Source organism: Anoplopoma fimbria, chromosome 9 (genome assembly GCF_027596085.1).
Source record: "Anoplopoma fimbria isolate UVic2021 breed Golden Eagle Sablefish chromosome 9, Afim_UVic_2022, whole genome shotgun sequence".
Classification (NCBI taxonomy): Eukaryota; Metazoa; Chordata; class Actinopteri; order Perciformes; family Anoplopomatidae; genus Anoplopoma; species Anoplopoma fimbria.
This window is the reverse complement of record NC_072457.1, coordinates 17,123,347-17,143,652: the sequence shown is the minus strand read 5'-3', so window position 1 is coordinate 17,143,652 and position 20,306 is coordinate 17,123,347. Positions and strand designations below refer to the sequence as shown.

Genomic DNA, 20,306 nt, shown 5'->3' with positions numbered 1-20,306 from the left:
ATTCACTATGAGCCGTGCTGCCGCGGGGCTGTGATACATTGTATCCCATAATATCCCCGCATTCATCCGTAGTACTTCCACAGGGACCTCTACACGGCAGCCGGCATCTCACCCTCCAAACCAACGGGATGACGGAGGGAACCAGCCTCCTCGCGTACCGGCACGGTGAGGCGACGTTCATGGGCTGCAGGGATTTCTAAAAACCCGCTGTGGTTTAAACTGGCTTTCATTAGTGAGACTTTCCCCATCTTTCCTGGGATGTCAGCGGGCAGGGGGAGCCACAGAGGAGCTCTGGAGCTGCTGGGGACTTGGAGTCTTGCTCAGAGGAACCTTGGAACCTTGGATAAATGGTAGACTGTCCTTCACCCCAAATGAGTTGAATGAGACGACGCTGAAGCAATGAGAGATGAAGTAGAGATACTATTGTCTCTGTATCAGATGTAAAACAGCTATATAATCAGGTCATCCATATAACGGATATTCTCACATCAGGATGGCGGGCGCCTCCATCACCCCGTGTCTCCGGACTACAGCGGTCTAACAGACATTCTGCTCCCCCTGTGGGAAAGAACAGAGCTACTGGAGCGCAGTAGTCCACCAGCACCATGGACTACCACGCCGAGTGCTGCTTCTGCGACCCCGAGGAGGGTCACGGCGGCCTGGACGAGCTGCCCCTCCACAGTATCCACGCGCCCAACCGGATCCGGCCGTCCTCCTACCGAGCCCTGAGGAGCGCTGTGTCCAGTCTGGCCCGCATCGACGACTTCTTCTGTGAGAAGATAGGTTCAGGATTCTTCTCTGAGGTCTTCAAGGTACGTGACCTGTCTACTGATTAAACCTCAACTTCTCAGTGGGTAAAAAAACAAACTGATAATGAATAAAATGTCAAACGTTGTCAATGTTGGGTCAACCCTATGGACCTCTGCAGTTTTTAAAATGCAGCGGTCCAGTCCAGTAAAGATCCACTTTCTATAGTTCACTTGGTAGAATATATGTTGCGTTCACTTGAACTGCAGCATTCCGTTCACCTGTCCGTTTACCAATTATCACCAAAACCAATTGACATGCAGTGAACCTCTGACCTGTAGAGCCCTTGGGGGCCTGGGGCCCGGTTTTCATGGTTGGTATCCAGCCTTGACTTAGGTCGTCTTCAAACTGCTTGTCTGACCAACAAGATGTGACGATATAAACAGTGTTATGCAGATCGGGTATTGGCCATTGAGAACAGATCCAGATTAGAACCGACTGTAAACATGGGCACCCTGTGGAACCTTAGCGGCCATGTTTACCAATGGGAACATGACGCACATCAAACGCACACAAAAGGGGATCCTGGTTTGTCACAATGCAATACAACATCATAGGGCAATGCATAATGCATTAGACTGTCAAACATGTACAAGTGCAAAGTCCTGCTGGTATACTTTGTGATTTGAATGAATGATTTAATTTACATGACCCATCCCTCATGAAATTATTCAGTCACCGTAATAAACAAACCCAAAATTCTAATATTTTTAACAGGACAAAATACTGTTATACATGTAATGTCCCTGAAGATATCCAACAATGGAATGTATAGAAATGCATGCACCCAGCTTTACCTTATAGAAACATAAACAGAATATAACCCAAGCAAAACAACATCTACATCATGCACAGTTTGTATGGCTGATTCAGCTTATGAATATATTATAGTTTCAAATCCACACGACCTGATGTTCTGGTTCTCCATTGGAAATATATGATAGAAAACAAGACAATGGCCATCCACGTTAGCATATTAACACGCTAGTTTCCGTCTTGTTTTCAATATAGAAACAAGGCCATCAGCTACATTTATTAACTGTTAATATTAAGATTCACTCAGAAACTAATCTGATCAGATAGTGCGAGAACAATACTGCAATGGTACAGCTTCAGTACCAAGGCTGTGTTAAACTCTGAGAAACAACACTTAGGTGATGCATTATATATATATATATATGTGTATATATGTATATATATATATATATATATATATATATATATATATATATATATATATATATATATATGTGTGTATATATATATATATATATATATATATATATATATATATATATATAACAGAGCAGCAGAAGCTTTGGTCAAACATCATACTAATGTTTATTCAATTCAATTCAATTCAGTTTATTTTGTATAGCCCAGAATCACAAATTACAAATTAGCCTCAGAGGGCTTGTTTATGTCATTAGATGTTTTACATACTGGACTGATATTTGTCATGTAGATAGATACATGTCTGCGTGCGTTCATTGGTGTGAGTTGTGTGTGTTTTGCACAGACAGTTGCGTGTGCGTGTTGTCTGTTTGTTTATGTGAGGTGCATGCTCATTGGAGGACAGGTCCTGCTGTTCAGACTAAGTAGATTACTGTCACAACATGTGTGTGTGTCTGTGTGGACATCCTACTTTTTCTCCTAGGTAACCTTCACGTACATATGAAAAATAATCACAAATCAAGAGTCCACTCAGCACCCACACACAGCAGTCACAAGCAGCTACAGTAGAGTTACCTAAAGTAGTTGTTGGAGTATTTGCTCAGGGCGAGGGTTTATACAAAGTGGATTCCAGTGCACATTCCTCTGCTCTTATCTGAGATAGCCACAGCTTTACACACACACACACACACACACACACACACACACACACACACACACACACACACACACACACACACACACACACACAACCACAAAAATCCAAAACGCTGGGTGAGCGAAACATATTTTATCAAACTTCGTACTTAGTTATTAAGTACCTCATATGATTTATATTGCATGATACTTCTAGTAAGATCCAGGGGTTTAATGCTCAAGTCTCTGTTTCATGGAGTTTCTTTCACTTTGTAGATGTGTCAACAAACTGCAAACTAAGTCAGATACTTCAAGAACACTAACAATATAATCCATTTTACTTAATCTATTTATTCATTTTACGTTGTAGATGAGAGAGCTGGCCTGAGATAAGAGAGCTCCAGAAAGACCCAACCCACATGTTAGATTAACTCAAAGCACCGCTGTGACACTTAAAGTGAAACTGATGTTGATATTCTCCAGTCGAGGAGGGGTGAGAAAAGGGGTATTTCCCAAAATGTCTGACTGTTCCTTTAATAAAACATCTAGTATGTAGAGAGCCTCCTTAAGTGCACCCCTTACTGTTGAATGGGAGAGGGTTAATTCAGAAAAATATTATAAATGTAAAAGAAAAAGTAAAAGGAAGTCATGTAAACAGGAGAAAGGTAGCCTTTCATTTCGTCTCGCTAAAATGATCACTAACTCAGTGGTGGTTCATTTCAACCACAGGGGCCAGCTGTTCCTTTAAAATGGCCACTTAAATCAGCCCATAAACCAGCAGTGCCACCACATAAGCAGAAACACATGAGAAATTAACTGTAAACATGCTTGTTTCTAGAAAACAACAACTTAAAATCAAACACAGACTACCAAGTCACATCATATAAATCTGCCTTCTCTCATCATCTTCTTTTCTAAAAACTAGAAACAAAACACTACTCACACAGTATCAGACTTAGCGGAGGAGTTGCAGCCATAGACCATCAAACTTTAAAAAAAGCATCCACAAACTCAAATGAGTGCAAAAATCAGGTTCAAGGACCATCGGTTGATCAGCCTTAATGAAGAACACTTGTGTCAATCAGCTGAATGAGTGGCTTAACATCAAGGGGATGGTAGTCCGGGATGTGATGGACTACAAGTTAAAGATAGTGTCTATAGAGACAGTCAGGAAACATGAAGCAGCATATCAAATACACAAAGTACACCATATATACAACAAGATAGAAAACACTACAAAAGATGCTATGTAAACATCAATTCAATTCAATTTATTTTGTATAGCCCAAAATCACAAATTTGCCTCAGAGGGCTTTACAATCTATACACATGTGACATCCTCTGTCCCAGAACCCTCACATCGGCACAGGAAGAACTCTCCTGAAAAAAAACTTTAACAGGGAGAAAAAAGGAAGAAACCTATGGGAGAGCGACAGAGGAGGGATCCTTCTCCCAGGATGGACAGAATGCAATAGATACAGCATAACAGAGGTACAACACATTCAATGTATATGACATAAATGATTCATATAATAAGAGTAGTAAGCAGAGTAACGAAGGAAAAAATTAAGACTACTTATAATAACAGCAGCAATGACTATAGTAGAATTATAATATTGATACAGAGAATAGTAATGTGACTAATAATAATAATGGTAGTAGCAGTGGGTGTCAGCCGGGTAATGGCAGGAGGCACGACCACAGTCCAGGTACCACAACGATTCATGGAAACCTGCGAGGCGAGAAAGCAAAAAGGCTTCAGGGTAGAAGCAAAGCCAATAAGCGTAATGGTACAGGGAATAGTAATAGTAATGTGACTAATAATAATAGTGGTAGTAGCAGCGGGTGTTAGCAGGGTCACAGCAGGAGGCACGACCACAGTCCAGGTACAGCCACGATTTATGGAAACCTGCGAGGCGAGAAAGCACAAAGACTCCAGGGTAGAAGCAAAGCCAATAAGTGTAATATTACAGGGCTTCAGCCATCATCAAACATAACGCATACAGAATGTATTCTAGTTTATTCATTGTCCAAATCCTCATTGAGACCCAGTGGTTGCAATGCTCCTAAGGAGTGGATTATACAATACTATTAAACACAATAACCACATATATACAGAAACATAGTGTAATACATTTATTCACTAACAGATGAGACTTTGAAGTTTATGTTTACATCAAAAAATACCCATGTATATATCTGTTACACATATATACTTTGTCCAAAGGATTCCTCGTCTAGTGCTTTAATAAAGCTAATTATTTATTATTATGCAGTGTTTTTTCAAAGATGGACATTTACCTGCCAGAAACAGATATCCAAAAGAAAACACCCTAAAATCGGGAAAATTACAAATGTGTTCAAGGCCCCAGCAGGTCGAGTTTCTAAGCGGACGTTACAAAAGAGAGATATAGGTTATTTTGTCATTCACCTCACATTGCTCTTATTGCTGTTGGACCCATCCCCAGAACCAGTTCATTAGGTCTAGTATTACTGCTGAACCCTGCCTGCTGCCTTAGTGTGTGCGTGCCTCCTGTCTGCTGCTGGGACAGGTCTCAGTAATGGACCAGTGGATTTGTGCAGATCAGGAGGAGTGATGGGAAATCCAGAAAGCCTATTAGTGCTACGCTAATAATACTCTCTCACACACACACACACACACACACACACACACACACACACACACACACACACACACACACACACACACACACACACACACACACAAACATACACAGATCCATGCACTTGCAGGTCCAGACACTTTGAACTTTGCAATGACCCGTCCAGTCACACCCATGACCCAGGCCCAGTGTACCTGCAGCGTCACATGGTCATGTACTGGGACACTGTGGCTCTGTGCTGTACAGAGTAAAGGTCCAACCTTTGACCAGTGAAAATGAGCCTGTTGTTTCCAGACTTGGCAAGTAATCAGAAGAAATCAACAGCTGACCTACAACTTAACTAATGTTACTGTTAGCCTGCTGCGCTAACATTGACAACAAAAGCTACAAACACGACATACTAACCCTATATCAGTGCTGTAACTAATATGACTTATTGAACCTGTAAACAAATCCAGTATTATCACTTATTTACTTCCACGGACTATCATGATTTGTTATCATGATCATTAATTTAATGACCCAATATCAAAAGGATCAATTGGTTCTATTCACATGTTTGTGGAGTTTTGGTTGGTCAAAATGCATCAATGAGGTCATTTCAAATGTCAGCTGCTTTACATATTGATCTTTAACTCAGACAGAGGACCTTTATTTGAAATGTAAAAGTGATGATAGAAAGCACCACACCTCAATCTCCCATCAACCTTCTCTGGTTGTTTTCCAGGTGCAGCATCGGATCACAGGGCAGGTGATGGCACTGAAGATGAACACTCTGGCTAGCAACAAAGCTAACATGCTACGAGAAGTGCAGCTCATGAACAGGCTTTGCCACCCGAACATACTCAGGTAGGTAATATCATTATCTAAGCCTGTTGCTAGGTGCGCTTAGATCAGTAACCTTTGTGATATGAGTTGGTATTTTTACATTTTCTTGTTTTTCAGTGTGCCATATCAACAATAAGGTTAACATTAAGTTGAATTATTATGACACAGCTTCAAATTTTAAATCTCCACAGGATCTGTAATTCTATTCCATCTATAAAGGCAACGTGCATAGCAACATTTTTTAAAAACAATCATAAGCTTTAATGTTCTATCTTTTTGCTATGAATTAAGTCAAATTGAAGATTCTGAACCTTGGCAAGCAGCTTCAGTCCAAGAGTTATGCTACGTCTCTACAGAGGAATACAGTAAACATCTCCATTGGAAAGTTCAACCAAAGATTTTGGCATATTGTGAATTTCAAATTGAACACAAGTTGAGGCACAATAGAATAAATCCTGTACGTGACAGTATTGATATCCTCAGTGTGAACGCCTGTGTTCAAGTCAACTGTTGCTGATGATTCCATAAGAGAAAAGTGTGCTCCTCCTCCTTCAGACATATACAGTATTTAAGCAAGGAACTCGTCATTTCATGGAACGTGGACATTCTAGAATATGGCTAACAGCATTTAAATAAAAAATCATATTTCTTCCTGTCTCCTCAGGTTTCTTGGGGTTTGTGTTCATGAAGGTCAACTCCACGCTCTGACTGAGGTAAAACCATCTTCTTTTAATATAGTCAGATTTCTGAAGCTTTTTGAATTGTGTTGAAAATGCTCATGTTTTTTCTTTTTCTCACTTTGAGTCTCCATCTCCCATTTCCATTTTTTTTTATCGTATCCATTATAATTAAAATACAATAACTGAAATACCACATGGCAAAATAATTGAATGTGGAAATAACTAAATGCAGCTCCTAGGGAGTCTGTTTTCAATGATGGTTTACCAGGTAGTTTACACTGCGGTTCTTTGTGTCTGCAGTAGTTACTATGGTTACCACAGAGGTATAGCTGAACATAGCTGCCCCCTCCACCAGAGGTCTCTGTTTACTGTGCCGGTGTAAACTGGTTAAAACTGAAAACTATGCGCCTCAATGGTAACAACAGTAAGCCTGTTCAGACTAGAATAGGAGCATCTCATCATGAACCATGTAGCGCTTCAGGAATTATGCTCACATTACAGTGACATACATCATATGTTAATATTCAACATTCAAAACTGTGTTGTCATGTGCTGGTGTCTTCCTTTAACACACATGACTGTGTGCGTGTGTGCTGACTGGGCATCCCTCTGACATGTTGCCATTTCTCTCTGTAGTATATAAATGGAGGCAACCTGGAGCAGCTGTTGGACAGTGACCTGTACCTGTCATGGTGCGTCAGGATTGGTCTGTCCCTGGATATCGCCCGAGGGCTGCAGTACCTGCACAACAAAGGCATATTCCACAGAGACCTCACCTCCAAGGTACAGCAGACAGGACTACGATGCATTGTATGGGTCATTGATTATGGATGGGAATCTACCTACAAAACTCTTTTTTCCAAGAGACAATGCGCTTCATTGAATTCTGAAGTTCAAGAGGGAACAGTTTCCTGTATCCTGTTTTGTGAATGTCTTTCATCCTGTCGCCTGTTGAAACAAAGAGGAAAAGGAAGGCTCGAAGCAAATGAATGACAGAAAACAAACCGATAAGTGTTTCCCATCTGAAAGTGTCTGTAGCCACGGCAGCGAGGAGGGAGCAGAGTTCTGTTCAATGAAACGTGACTATTTGTGCTGGTAATGATAATGTTTTGGATGATGCTGCATGTGAAACTGGAAGTGTACAGCTTCCAACTGTAGCCTGAACAGTTCAGAACAGAGTTGGTGCACATGAGTTCTATTTCATCCTTACTGACCGGCAGAGGCAGTGCCTAACACTGAATATCTCCCTTCTCGCGCACACGCAGGTCGAGTCTTTATATCAACAAAGTCACGTGTGACCTCGGATGACCCCACGGGGTATAAGTTCCGGTGTCATCCCCGAGATCAGTCCTTTTTCATCTTCTCGCTTACGCAGGCAAACTACCATGAGATTTCTCAAGCTCGTCGCTTGTAGCCTTGTGACCACTGGTCAGAGCTGCGGATCTCTCGCCCTCCAAAGGCTGCGTCAAGCCGTCCCTCTTAGGAGGTAACGGAGCCCTGGACCGAAGGACGCTCCTATCCTCGGTCATCACCGGCGTGATACGACCAACTTCACTTGTATCAATCAGGGAGATCGTTTACATTGTTCTGTATAACAATAGATTTACCGTGTGCTTAGTCTCCACAATTAGCAGCGCGCTCTGCACAAGCTAATTGAGTGCCGTGTTAACGAGAGCGCGTCCGCTTGGCGCTGCTACATTGACATTGTAACGTGTTCTTGTAACATGTTCTTGTAACGTGCTCTTGTAACGTGCTAGTGAAGAGAGTGTTCCTGCTCCCTCACTGTAGAGTCGTACACCGTCACGTCAAGTTGTCACGGTTAGCAGAGCGTCCTCGCTCAGGCTAACCTGGTTAGACGCTAGTCCTAAGACATTATCGATACTGTGTACATTGACTTTGTAACATTACTGCTTTCACAATTAGCAGAGTGCTCTCGCTCAGGCTAATTTAAGACGCGCTAATCTAACAGTTCCAGCAATAGTGAGTGGAGTGTCCTCGCTCCCCTCTCACTGACGGGGCTGTTCTCCGGCCTGTTTCCACAGTAGTAGAGCGCTCTCGCTCAGGCTAACTGGTGGACACCAATGTTGGCAGCAACTGTGCTAGTGAGAGGAGTGTTCTCGCTCCCCTCTCACCGTATAAACTGTTCCCTGCCCGTTTTTCCTCACGGTCAGCAGAGTGCCCTCGCCCTGACCTTAGCAGCTCCCATTCTTCAGCTCATAGTCTGTCGGATAGTGTACAGGACAATTCCATGGGGTCTGTCATTCGCATGGCATTGGCACGCCTGCAGCTGGATATACAGCAGCCGGAACCCCCACCTGCTAGTGCCTTCTTCAGGCGTGCTCCCGCACCCACCACCTTTAGCGATCTTTCTCTCCCATCCTACATCGGATGGCCGAACCCTGGCAGCCATGCAGGATGCAGCAAAATTTGGCCTTGGCCGTATGCCAGCCATCGAGCCGGCTATTGCTTCCCTCATAGTATCCCCTGAGGAGACTCTAAGACCTGATGCCAGGTGCCCTCGCCCCCAATGTCGGGCCACAGATGACCTGCTCTCCAGGGCTTACAACATAGCGGCGTGCATGGGTCGTATTGGCAATTCCCTCTCTCACCTCATGCTTGCCCTCTCAGTCTCTCTGCAGCAGGCTACTTTCGATGCTTCCTCTGCCAGCCTCAGCGGTGCCTCATTGCAGGCATTTGCCCTCATGTCAAGGGAACTTGGGCGCCTTATGTCCACACTTGTTCAGACTCGCCGCCAGGTCTGGCTGGCAGTAAGACAAGTAGGAGGACTCTCCGTACTGTCCCAGTGGAACCCAGGGAGGTGTTTGGTTCAGCTGCTATACAGGTGCTTCAGCGGACTGTTCAAGCCAGGCAGCAGTTCTCTGGCCTTCGCAGGGACATGCCCCCACCACGCAGGCCTAGGGGTCCCACGTCAGCCCCCGAGGCACTTTTCAGCCCCCAGCTCACCCCAGTAGCAGCCAGTGGCCCCAGCGCCCCGCTGAGAGGCTGGTCCGTAGCCTTGTGACCACACCTCCCATCAGGGGGGACTAACAGTCGCCCCCCCAAAGCCTTCAGAGGCCGAGGGGCCAGGAACTGATGTCTCCGGGCCGGCCGTCGGTTATTTCTCCCAGCAGCATATCCGCTACTGGAGAGCTCATGCTTCAGATCCCTGGGTGGTTTCCACCCTAACCCAGGGGTACAAGCTTCAATTCCGACGCCGGCCCCCAGCCTCCAGCCGGGTCAAAAAGACCATCATCCGAGACCCGGCAAAAGCCCAAGCCCTATGCCAGGAGCTAGCCGCGCTCCTGGCCAAAGGTGCAATCAAGATGGTAGACCCCCTGTCACAGCCTGGGGGGTTCTGCTCAACCTACTTTCTCGTAAAAAAACAGAGGCGGCGGGGCTGCGCCCAGTCCTGGACCTGAGGGGACTCAACAAGTTCCTGAAGGTCTTGCCATTCCACATGTTGAGCACAGCAGAAGTGCTTCATGCTGTTTCCAGAGGAGAGTGGTTCACGTCTGTCGACTTGAAGGATGCCTATTTCCATATTCCCATTGTGCCTCACCACAGACAGTTTCTCCGTTTTGCCTTTCAAGGCCGTCACTTTCAGTTCATGGTGCTTCGTTTGGACTCTGCCTCTCCCCACGAGTCTGCACGAGTTGCGTTGCGGCTGCCCTTCCCCCCCTGCAATCGTAGGGCATGAAGATACTGCCGTACCTGGATGATTATTGATAATTTGTGCGCCATCCCAACTTCAGGCGGCACAGGACACAGCACGCCTTCTCTCTCACATGGCCCGGCTGGGCCTCAGGATGAACATGGAGAAGAGCTCTCTGAGCCCCTCTCAGCGCATAACCTTCATTGGTGTGGCCCTGGATGCAGCCACCATGAGTGCCCGCCCATCGCTCCAGCGCGTGGACGACATCCTCCACAGCCTTCCCCTCTTCCGAGGGGGCAGGCGGCTGCCCTACATCCTCTTTCTTCGCCTCTTGGGCAAATTGACAGCTGCCTCAGCTGTCGTTCCCTTGGGCTTGCTGTCACTGCGCCCCCTGCAGATATAGCTGAACAGCCTTCACTTGGATGCCAAGTGGCACAGGCACAGGACAATAGGGGTATCGTAGCAGTGCCTTCTTGCTCTATCCCCGTGGAGGGAGAGGGCATATCTGTCAAAGGGTGTCCCCATGGGCTCCGTTCCATTCCACCGGGAGGTTGTCACAACAGATGCCTGCCTCTCAGGGTGGGGTGCAGTGTGGCAGAACAGGACTGCTCAGGGGCAGTGGACTGCTCAGGACATCATGGAGCATATCAATGTTCTAGAGCTACGGGCTGAGCACCTAGCGCTCAAACACTTCCTTCCCTACTTGAGAGGGAAGCACGTGCTCGTCAGGTCAGACAACACCTCAACCGTGTTTCACATAAACCATCAGGGAGGCACCAAATCTGCAAAGTTGCTACGGGTGTCCCATGCTTTTCTGACTTGGGCGGCCACTCGCCTGACCAGCTTACGGGCAATGTATCTTCCAGGGGAATGGAGCCGGGTCGCGGATTTCCTCTCCCGTCACAAACCTCCACCAGGGGAGTGGCAGCTTCATCCAGAGGTGGTACGCAGCATCTGGGGTCTCTTCGGCAGGGCAGAGGTAAATCTCTTCGCCTCAGATATGTCGACCCACTGCCCACTCTGGTTCTCCCAGATGGAGAAGACCAGTCCTCTGGCTCACAGATGGCCAGAGGGTCTTCTTTATGCATTTCCACCGTTTCCTCTGATCTTACCAACACTTCTCAGAGTACTTCAACAGGGCCACAGACTTCTGCTTGTGGCCCCCTTATGGCCAGCCAGGACTTGGTTCTCCCTGCTACACAGACTCTGTCGCAGGACACCCTGGAACCTCCCCGACAGGAGAGACCTCCTGTTTCAGCTAGAGGGTCGGATCTGGCATCCCGATTCCAGCCGCCTTCAACTGTGGGTCTGGCTGCATACAACCAGTCAGAAGGACTATTCTTAATGCCAGAGCCCCATCTACCCGTCTCCAGTACGAGAACAGGTGGAGGCTGTTTTCCGACTGGTGTGCGGTTCAGAACAAGGACCCAGTACACTGCCCCGTGCCTGCCATTCTTGAGTTCCTGCAGTCCCTCTTAGATAGGGGCCGGTCTCACTCTACCCTGAAGGTGTACACGGCTGCGATTTCATGGCGGCATGCTAGGATCGACAATAACACAGTAGGGAGCCACAGGCTGGTGTCCCTCTTCCTAAAAGGGGCCCTGCGGTTGCATCCCCCGAGCGCCCCAAAGGCTCCTGCATGGGACCTACCCCTTGTGCTGGACACTCTTTGCTTGCCTCCCTTTGAACCCCTGGCAGAGGCAGAGCTGAGGTGGCTGTCGGCCAAGCTTTCTCCTTGCCATCACTTCGGCAAAGCATGTGGGCGAGCTACATGCCTTGTCGGTGAGCGAACCATGTCTGAGGTGGAACTCAGATGGTTTGGGTGTCACTCTGTGGCCTAATACAGCGTTTCTCCCAAAGATGCTGACACGCTCATATGTCAATCAGCCTATCCAGCTTGCACAGCTTGACCCCCCGCTAGGAAAGGAGAGGTCAAGGCTGCTGTGCCCGGTGCGGGCCCTCAGAGCTTATATGGAAGCCACTGCCTGCATCCGGCAGTCGGAGCAGCTCTTTGTCTGCTATGGGGGCACTAAGAAGGGCCGTGCTCTCTCCAAACAGCGCCTGTCTCACTGGATAGTGGAGACCATTGCCCATGCATACAGGGCGAACATCCGTGCTCTGCCATCCGGAGTGAAGGGCCATTCTACAAGGAGTGTCTCCACATCATGGGTGACCCTGAAAGGTGTGCCCGTGGAGGATATATGCGCTGCAGCCTCATGGTCATCGCCAAGCACATTCACCAGATACTACAGTGTGAACGTCGCAACACCCCACCCACTGGGCGTGGTCCTTCTGCCAAGCTCCTCTGCCTCAGCTATATGAGGTATGTACTTGGATTCCTCGCAACTCTGTTGATATAAGTCATCCAGTGTTAAGCACTGCCTCTGGCGGTCAGTAAGGATGAAATAGAACGAAAGTTACAGATGTAACTACGGTTCTATGTATCCTGGATGACCGCCAGCGTTTTTGGTCACTCGGGGTCATCCGAGGTCACACGTGACTTGGTTGATACAAAGACTTGACCTGCGTGTGCGCGAGAAGGGAGATATTCAGTGTTAAGCACTGCCTCTGGAGTCATCCAGGACTCATAGAACCGTAGTTACATCTGTAACTTGTGTTATTTCATTACAACTTGGAAAAATGAAACCAACAGTGGCTAGACTAGAGCTCAGTGAGGAAATGTGTCTTTGTACTCAATTTGAATTGATTAAAGGCTAATTTGTCTTTTCCTGTGCAGAACTGTCTGGTTCGCTGTGATAACGGCATGTTCACTGCTGTGGTGGGAGACTTCGGCCTGGCAGAGAAGATCCCTGATTACAGGTCAGTGAAGGGAAATCCAGAATCTTGATGTCTTTGTGTCTGCTGCAGTCAAACAACAAACCCTTCATGAAAGAATTGTAGTCACCAGTACAGCCTGATGTCCTTCTGATGTCATTCTCAGCTAGTCTGTGAGCCTAGCTTTATGTGCAACCACAGCTGCCAGAGACTGTGCAAAAGATGACTAAGAATGATTATTTTAGTTTACAGTGTTTGGAACTGACAGCTGATTTATTTCAAACACATCTGTATCCATTGAGGAGCCAGTTTAAATCAGTTATTATCAGAGTTTATCTATGCTGAACCCATCTCAGTGCGTCTCTTGTGCATTATATGCTGATGAATGACTCCTTGTGATGAACCAGGTCTTCATCCGACTCCAGAAATGACTACATTCTTTCATTAGTTGGTGATTCCTGGTACAAAAGTGTTGCTAAGATTTTGTTCCCAGTAGGAACAGGGATGGAAAAGAATCAATATAATATGAAGAAATTCAACCACAAAGCATGACAGTGTTAACTAAACTTAACACTACCACCTTAACAAAGACGTGTTGCAGAGCAGTGGCTGGAATATTCATAATATTACAGATAAGAATATAGCACAAGCTCACAGCCAATTCCGACTAGTGCAGTGACTCTGAAAGAGCACCTTGCTTTCTCTGCAGTGATGGTGGGGGGGAAGCAGCCTCTGGCCATCGTTGGCTCCCCCTACTGGATGGCCCCTGAAGTTCTGAGAGGGGAGCTGTACAACGAGAAGGTAAAGCTGCACAGCTCACACAAACACCCACTGAACTACAAAACACTATTAAAGCATAACACATTCATCCTCTTGAATATAAGTTGAATATTTAATAATAAAACACACCCATAGTCATACCCAAAATCAAAAATACATCCTCTTATAAACAAACAAGGTCCCTGTTACAGTCATGCAGAGAGCAGTTTAACTTGATGAAGACAGTACCCTTTACTTCCTGGTGTACAGGAAGTAGAGATAAAGACATTAGGTTCCTACTGTATATGTTTCACTATTTCTAATGAACTTGGTCTAAGTAATGTGCAATCAAAAAAAGGTAAAACAAAATAAGCACTTTAAATCCCTTAACCTTTGTCTCAAACAAGTGGTTGGTGAGATTTGGAGGCAACAAATCTAAAACTCTATCGGGGAGTTTTCTGATGATTTAAACATCAGAAACTTGGTTTAATTCTCTACAACCCAGGATGTTTCAGATTACCACTGTGTGTCTATGTGTGCATGGTCAGAACTAACATGCACTCCTCTCGTCTGCTCAGGTGGACGTGTTTGCGTACGGCATCATCCTGTGTGAGATCATCGCCCGGATTGAAGCCGATCCTGACTTCTTACCCAGGACAGAGGTAGCCTTATGCCTGTGATTTAGTCAGGTTGTGTAGTGATGTAAAGGAGTGATGTGTCACTCACTCACAGACAGAAACTTGTTGCTACTTTTTTTTTTTTTCTTATTAGGAAAAACAATATTGTCTATGCCAATGTTCCAAACTACTGAGAACCATGGAAACTAATTTCAGTTTAATGTTTCCAACACAGCAACAAGATGTGGAGCTCTGAAACTGTGTGTGTGTGTGTGTGTGTGTAGGACTTTGGTCTGGACGTGGTTGCATTTGAGAACATGGTTGGGGATTGTCCAGCGGCCTTCTTAAGCCTTGCTGTCACCTGCTGTAATGTAAGTACTCACACACACACACTGTGTCATTGGTCATAACCTATAAGGTGGCAGTGTGTTTCACTTACACTCGTCTTACACCACCTTGGACAGGTGGACCTCTCTGAGCCACTGTGTCTTTGTTGACAGCATGTTACTACCTTCTCTAAATGAACGTGTTATTGATGGTAACATACTCATTCTTTGTTTATGTGTGATCTTTGTCCTGGTGTTGTTTTCAGATGAGTGCAGAGAGGCGTCCCTCCTTCTCTGACATTGTCTTCACATTGGATGGCATGGAGAGAGAAGAGAGAGAGACGTCCATTGCAGTTGGTAAAACATTTTTTTATGTCTTCATTAAATGTAAAATATGTAAAATATTAAGTCTTCATGTTTTTTTCCCTAAATACTTTGATCTGTCCCTTGTTTTTGGAGTGCAGTTGGTCTAGTGCTAATGGATCATAGATATGAGAGAGCATAGAAGGCCAACATTTTGATGGTGAACAGTTTTTCTGTGTAACTGAGCCCCTGTGTGGGTAAGGCACTGGAAGATGACTGTTTTTTAATCTCAGACCTGGTATCGAACATCTTTAATGCAGACCGTCTCAGCCTGCTTCGAGAGGTGAAAGTTCAGCTTAGCTTAAAACACAAGCTGCTGTTGTATCACTTCTTTCAGGCCGGATATCAACGTAATGTGTATGCAATAGATGGAGTATGGTCCTGCTTAAAGGGCCATCACTGGAGAAGGAACCCTGGGCCGGCTGGGAACCTTGCTGGGTTATGTAGGGCAGCTTCCGGACCCTGGCCCTATCAACCGCAAACTACATCCCAATCTGACCCCTAATATACACTAAAAACACTAAACTATGTTTTAGCCCTGTGATCACATGCAACACCAGGCAAAATCTACCAGCAGAGAATAAAACAATCTGAGCTAAACACTTAAGTAAATAACTAGAATGAACAACACCATTTTAACCTAAGCAGGCAGCAGGTTTGTTATTCAAATTACATGTTCAATTCAATTCAATTTATTTTGTATAGCCCAAACTCCACTAAGTAGACTCTGTGGCTCACGGGTTCAAGAGTCATGTAGCGTAAATGTCAGTTAGGCGAGAAAACCACAGGACAGGTCTCTGGAGTCGTTGTCCAGCTGGCCTTGGCTAAAGCTTGGGTCAGAGATGGGTTTCCCTCTCCGGTTCCCCTTTGGAGAGATAGCTTACTTGAAGGCCGACTCACATACAGACTATGGTTGAATCCTGGAAAATTAGATCCTGGTATTTCCTGTAAATTCTGCCCAAAATCTGCCTCCTTTTACCGATATAAATACATGCTGGAACCGAGAATTTACCTTTACCAAACCTCATTAACAGTGCCTCACAATTAAAACAATGAAGTCTATGATTAGAACTGCTAAGAGAATATGATGCACAAGAGGATGAAACCGCTCTGGGTAGTTTGGTTAGTAGTGTACATCCATCCATCCATCTTCCGTAACCGCTTATCCAGTCAAGGGTCGCGGGGATGCTGGAGCCGATCCCAGCTGTCATTGGGCGAAGGCAGGGTGAACCCTGGACAGGTCGCCAGCCTATCACAGGGCAGACATATAGAGACAGACAACCACTCACGCTCACATCCACACCTACGGGCAATTTAGAGTCTTCGATTAACCTAAGCTGCATGTCTTTGGACTGTGGGAGGAAGCCGGAGAACCCAGAGAGAACCCACGCTGACACGGGGAGAACATGCAAACTCCACACAGAAGGTTGTCCAGTCTGGGAATTGAACCCGGGCCCCTCTTGCTGTGAGGCGACAGTGCTAACCACTACACCTCCGTGCAGCCCTAGTAGTGTACATTTAAAGGGAATTGTTGTTCTTGAAAAATAGTATCATATCATACACCACCTAACACAACACATTTCTTACTCTTGTCATTTGTATTTTCTGCATTTTTCTGCCTGTCACATTCTGTGACTTCTTCACTTACATGTCTTTCTCCCTTCCTCCCTTGCTCAGAGCCAGTGGCAGTAGAAGTTAGCCCGTATCGGCGACGCAGCTCTCCCTGTCACTCTCGTGACCTAAGCCAGCAACGGCAAGGCTTGGCGAGGAGCCAGTCGGACATGTTACCCCCGGCAACCCTGACCCCTCCTCTCCTCGAGACCCCTGCGCGGGTCAACCCCTTCTCTCTCAGACAGGACTTGAATGGGGGGCGTTGTAAACTCTTAGACACACCAAGCAAGTCTGTCATCTCCCTGACCTTCACCCTCCCGGCGCTTCGCGACCCTTGTTCATCCCCCCACCGTCTCAGAGGGACGCAAGCTCTGCCGAGGAGATGCCAGTCGCTTCCCTGTACTCCAGAGCTCAGCCGGACTGTTGCCTTGTCACGAGACACTGAGGGGAAGGAGGAGCAAAAGGAGGAGGACGTCAGAGCGGTGATTAGACCAGGGACAGTGGAGGATGTGGAGGAGGACATGAAGAAGAAGACAGGGGCTTCAGAGAAGGCAGCTAAAAGGTCGCAGGTCGAGCAAATGGAGATCACTGAGAAGAGAGAGTTGTTGAAGGAGGAGCATGGGAGGGGAGAGGATACATGGCGTCCTGTGGAGCTGGAGATGGTGTCTCTGGAGCGGCTAGAGGAGGTGGAGGAAGAGGAGGGTGTTTGTCTAACTGAACCCATGGACTGTAGTAAGTCTCCAGAGCCAGCAGATGGAGTCATGGACTCCACACCTAGAAGAGCCCTGCTCACCTCCACTTGTTCCTCCTCTTTACAGACCAATGGCTGGCGACTCCCCATCTCCAACAGACTGCCCTCCTTGCCTGCTCTGCCACGACTGGATAACAACAACGGCTCTGCCCTTGTAATTGGCCAGCAGGTGCAGTGGGGTGGAGGAGGCCGTGCTAATGGTTACAGCGGAGCCCAGGTCCAGTCCTCTGACCCTAGTGGCCACTCTGAGCAGGATGAGGTCATTTCCTGTCCAGGCTGCTGTCTTGTAGGTCTGAGTTTACCTTCTGTGTGCCTCCGCGGTTCAGCTGCTGTGCCTGCCCCCCGCCGAAGGGCTTCGTTACCCCGGCAGCGACCCTACCGGAACCTCAACGCTACCATAACTGGTGGCAGCGCTTCCTCGTCAACAACGGCCGCCACAGAAACCAAAGCTCTACTGTGTCGCAGCACAAATGGACTTGTAGTGGGTGGGCCCTCGGTGCCATGTGAACCTGGCCGGTCCCTGCCGGAGGCCCAGACATAGAGACAGAGTGCTACGTGTCATATTGTGAAAACCACGCCCACCGGAGGGGAAAACCATCGCAGACACAATATGCAACCAAGGGCTGAGAGGCTAACAACATGCCAGTAGTTAGATAAAACGATAGCTTGCAGCATACATGAGGATTCTTTTCTCCCCCTGTGTCTACCAGGGGTGTAGCTGATAACTAAAATGATGATGGGACAAGTTAGCTGCTAGCGAGCTAATATTAGCTATGTGTTAGCAAGTTGCTGGAGCTAGCTAAGGCAAATATGATACGGCATAGCTTTCTGATGGATCCACCTTCCACAATAACATAAGTTGCAAACTTTAAAATGCACAATTAAAGTGGATGGAAAGCCATCAATTGTTTTCCCCTCAGGTGGGGGCGGGGCTTAATTGTGCTCTGTCTCTATAAGCCTACTAAAGGGGGATTTGGTGTGAGCTTGTATCACGCACCAGCACTAAATGTTAGCAGAAAAGCTTAGCAACACTAAAAGTTGCTGTTCTAACACAGAGAACCCAATAATAACCCCAGCATCTGAGATGTGTTGTTAACTCTGTGCAGTCACAGCAAACAGTAGTATTGGTTATTAGAGCGCCACCTGGTGGGCTGGAGGATTAAACACAACGAGTCACTGTGACAGTGAAGAACATGCTGGTGGAACGTAAGCTGTGGCTAAAGCAGGCCCAATACAGCTGAACCTGACAGGGTTCTAACAAAATGGGCTGAGCACTGAACAGTCAAGGTGGACTACTCATCACTGCTGGTCCAAACAGAGCAGCTAGTCTGACTCACAGGGATGCTCGGCCCATCTCTACTGAACCAAATCAAACCTAACACGGTCTGCATTCTGCTGTGCTGGCTTCAATTATGGAGGCTGTCGTGGGAAGAAAAAAAAGAGTGCGACTCATTTAACAAGTTAAAGTAAACTTGTAGTTTATTACAGCTTGGATCTTTTTTTACGTAGTTATGGCCATCATTTCTATCAATAATAATAACATGTACTGGCAAAGCTAATCGCTGAGATCTGTGAACACATGACATGATTCAAAAATGCAACCCTGAGGTTAGTCAAACTGATTTGTAAGGACAGTAAAATAATGACCCACGCTGTCTGTGGACTGGGATGGATGTTTACATTGGAAACATATCACTTTTGGTTTTGCCTCAGAGTAAAGTGGTGGTCTGACTGCTCGTGCTTGTTCCCTGTCAGATTATATTGTGACTGTGTCTCCATTTCTCAGCATTGAGTTTTGTAAGTACAGATATAAATGTTGGCCCAAACTACAAAATAAGAAATAACCTTCATTCTGTAGAGTACTTTTTTGTAAACGGTGGTGGGGAAGAACATTTTGGAATTCATTGTCCCTCCCTATATGGAGGAAGTGTAGGAAGAATAAAAAAGGCCCACTACTGATGGAAACACTGCACTGGTTCTATATGGAGTGAACAGTTAAGCACAGTGTGGCTGCAGGCCATAACCATGAGTAAAAACACTGTTTTTCATTCTTTTTAATTGACTGACAGTAGCTACAGGGGCAATATTTATTAAATGAATAAAGATGATTTACTTCCTACATTTTTATAGCAGTTGACCTGCGTGTGTGTGTATGTGTGTGTGTGTGTGTGTGTGTGTGTGTGTGTGTGTGTGTGTGTGTGTGTGTGTGTGTGTGTGTGTGTGTGTGTGTGTGTGTGTGTGTGTGAGAGAGAGAGAAGCTGATGCTTCGGGGAATTCAAAGGAAGAAAGTTTTCCTGGCTTTGTCATGTAAATTCTTTATTTTTGCACTTCAGTTTGCAGCACTTTGCAGTAAGACACCAGGCTTTACTTAAAGGTGCTTTATTAAAATCTGTGCTGCTGGTGTTTTTAATGTGTGTGTTTGTGTGCTTCTGGCCCAACAAACTACACACACCTTTGACCCTTTGACATCCACTCCCCATCACATGTATCTTGTGTGTGTACATGTGCATTTTGATTACACTGATGTAACTTAAAAGTGGCATGTGAAGCAGGTATGCATATTTCTTGTACAGATCATTTCTCACACTGTGTGTGTATGTGCTTTTGAACGAAGGCTGGAGTGACAGATAATTGCAGGATAACATTTTCATCCCGTCATCTATGATGTTAAACCGATTCTCGCTTCATTTTCTATGTTCTGTTC

The 20,306-nt window shown here is 46.1% G+C and overlaps 1 protein-coding gene across 1 annotated transcript; it reads left to right on the top strand.

Annotated features, from left to right (window-relative positions):
• Window positions 1–309: 309 nt before the first annotated feature.
• On the top strand, window positions 310–18,417 carry LOC129095559 (dual specificity testis-specific protein kinase 2-like). Its single transcript, XM_054604056.1, has 12 exons — window positions 310–812; window positions 5,968–6,089; window positions 6,733–6,781; window positions 7,385–7,531; window positions 13,138–13,220; window positions 13,852–13,864; window positions 13,902–13,976; window positions 14,513–14,596; window positions 14,836–14,922; window positions 15,144–15,234; window positions 16,918–17,324; window positions 17,427–18,417. The coding sequence occupies exons 1-12, from the start codon at window positions 606–608 to the stop codon at window positions 18,141–18,143; spliced, it is 2,082 nt and encodes a 693-aa protein (XP_054460031.1). The 5' UTR covers window positions 310–605; the 3' UTR covers window positions 18,144–18,417.
• The last annotated feature ends 1,889 nt before the right edge of the window (window positions 18,418–20,306 follow it).

What these genes read in the sequence shown, in the direction of transcription:
- LOC129095559 (XM_054604056.1), top strand. Translation starts at nt 606, where the DNA reads ATGGACTACCACGCCGAGTGCTGCTTCTGCGACCCCGAGGAGGGTCAC. An exon ending in ACTTCTTACCCAGGACAGAG is followed by an intron (nt 14,597 to 14,835) that starts GTAGCCTTATGC and finishes GTGTGTGTGTAG; the next exon opens with GACTTTGGTCTGGACGTGGT. An exon ending in AGGAGCAAAAGGAGGAGGAC is followed by an intron (nt 17,325 to 17,426) that starts GTCAGAGCGGTG and finishes TCGCAGGTCGAG; the next exon opens with CAAATGGAGATCACTGAGAA.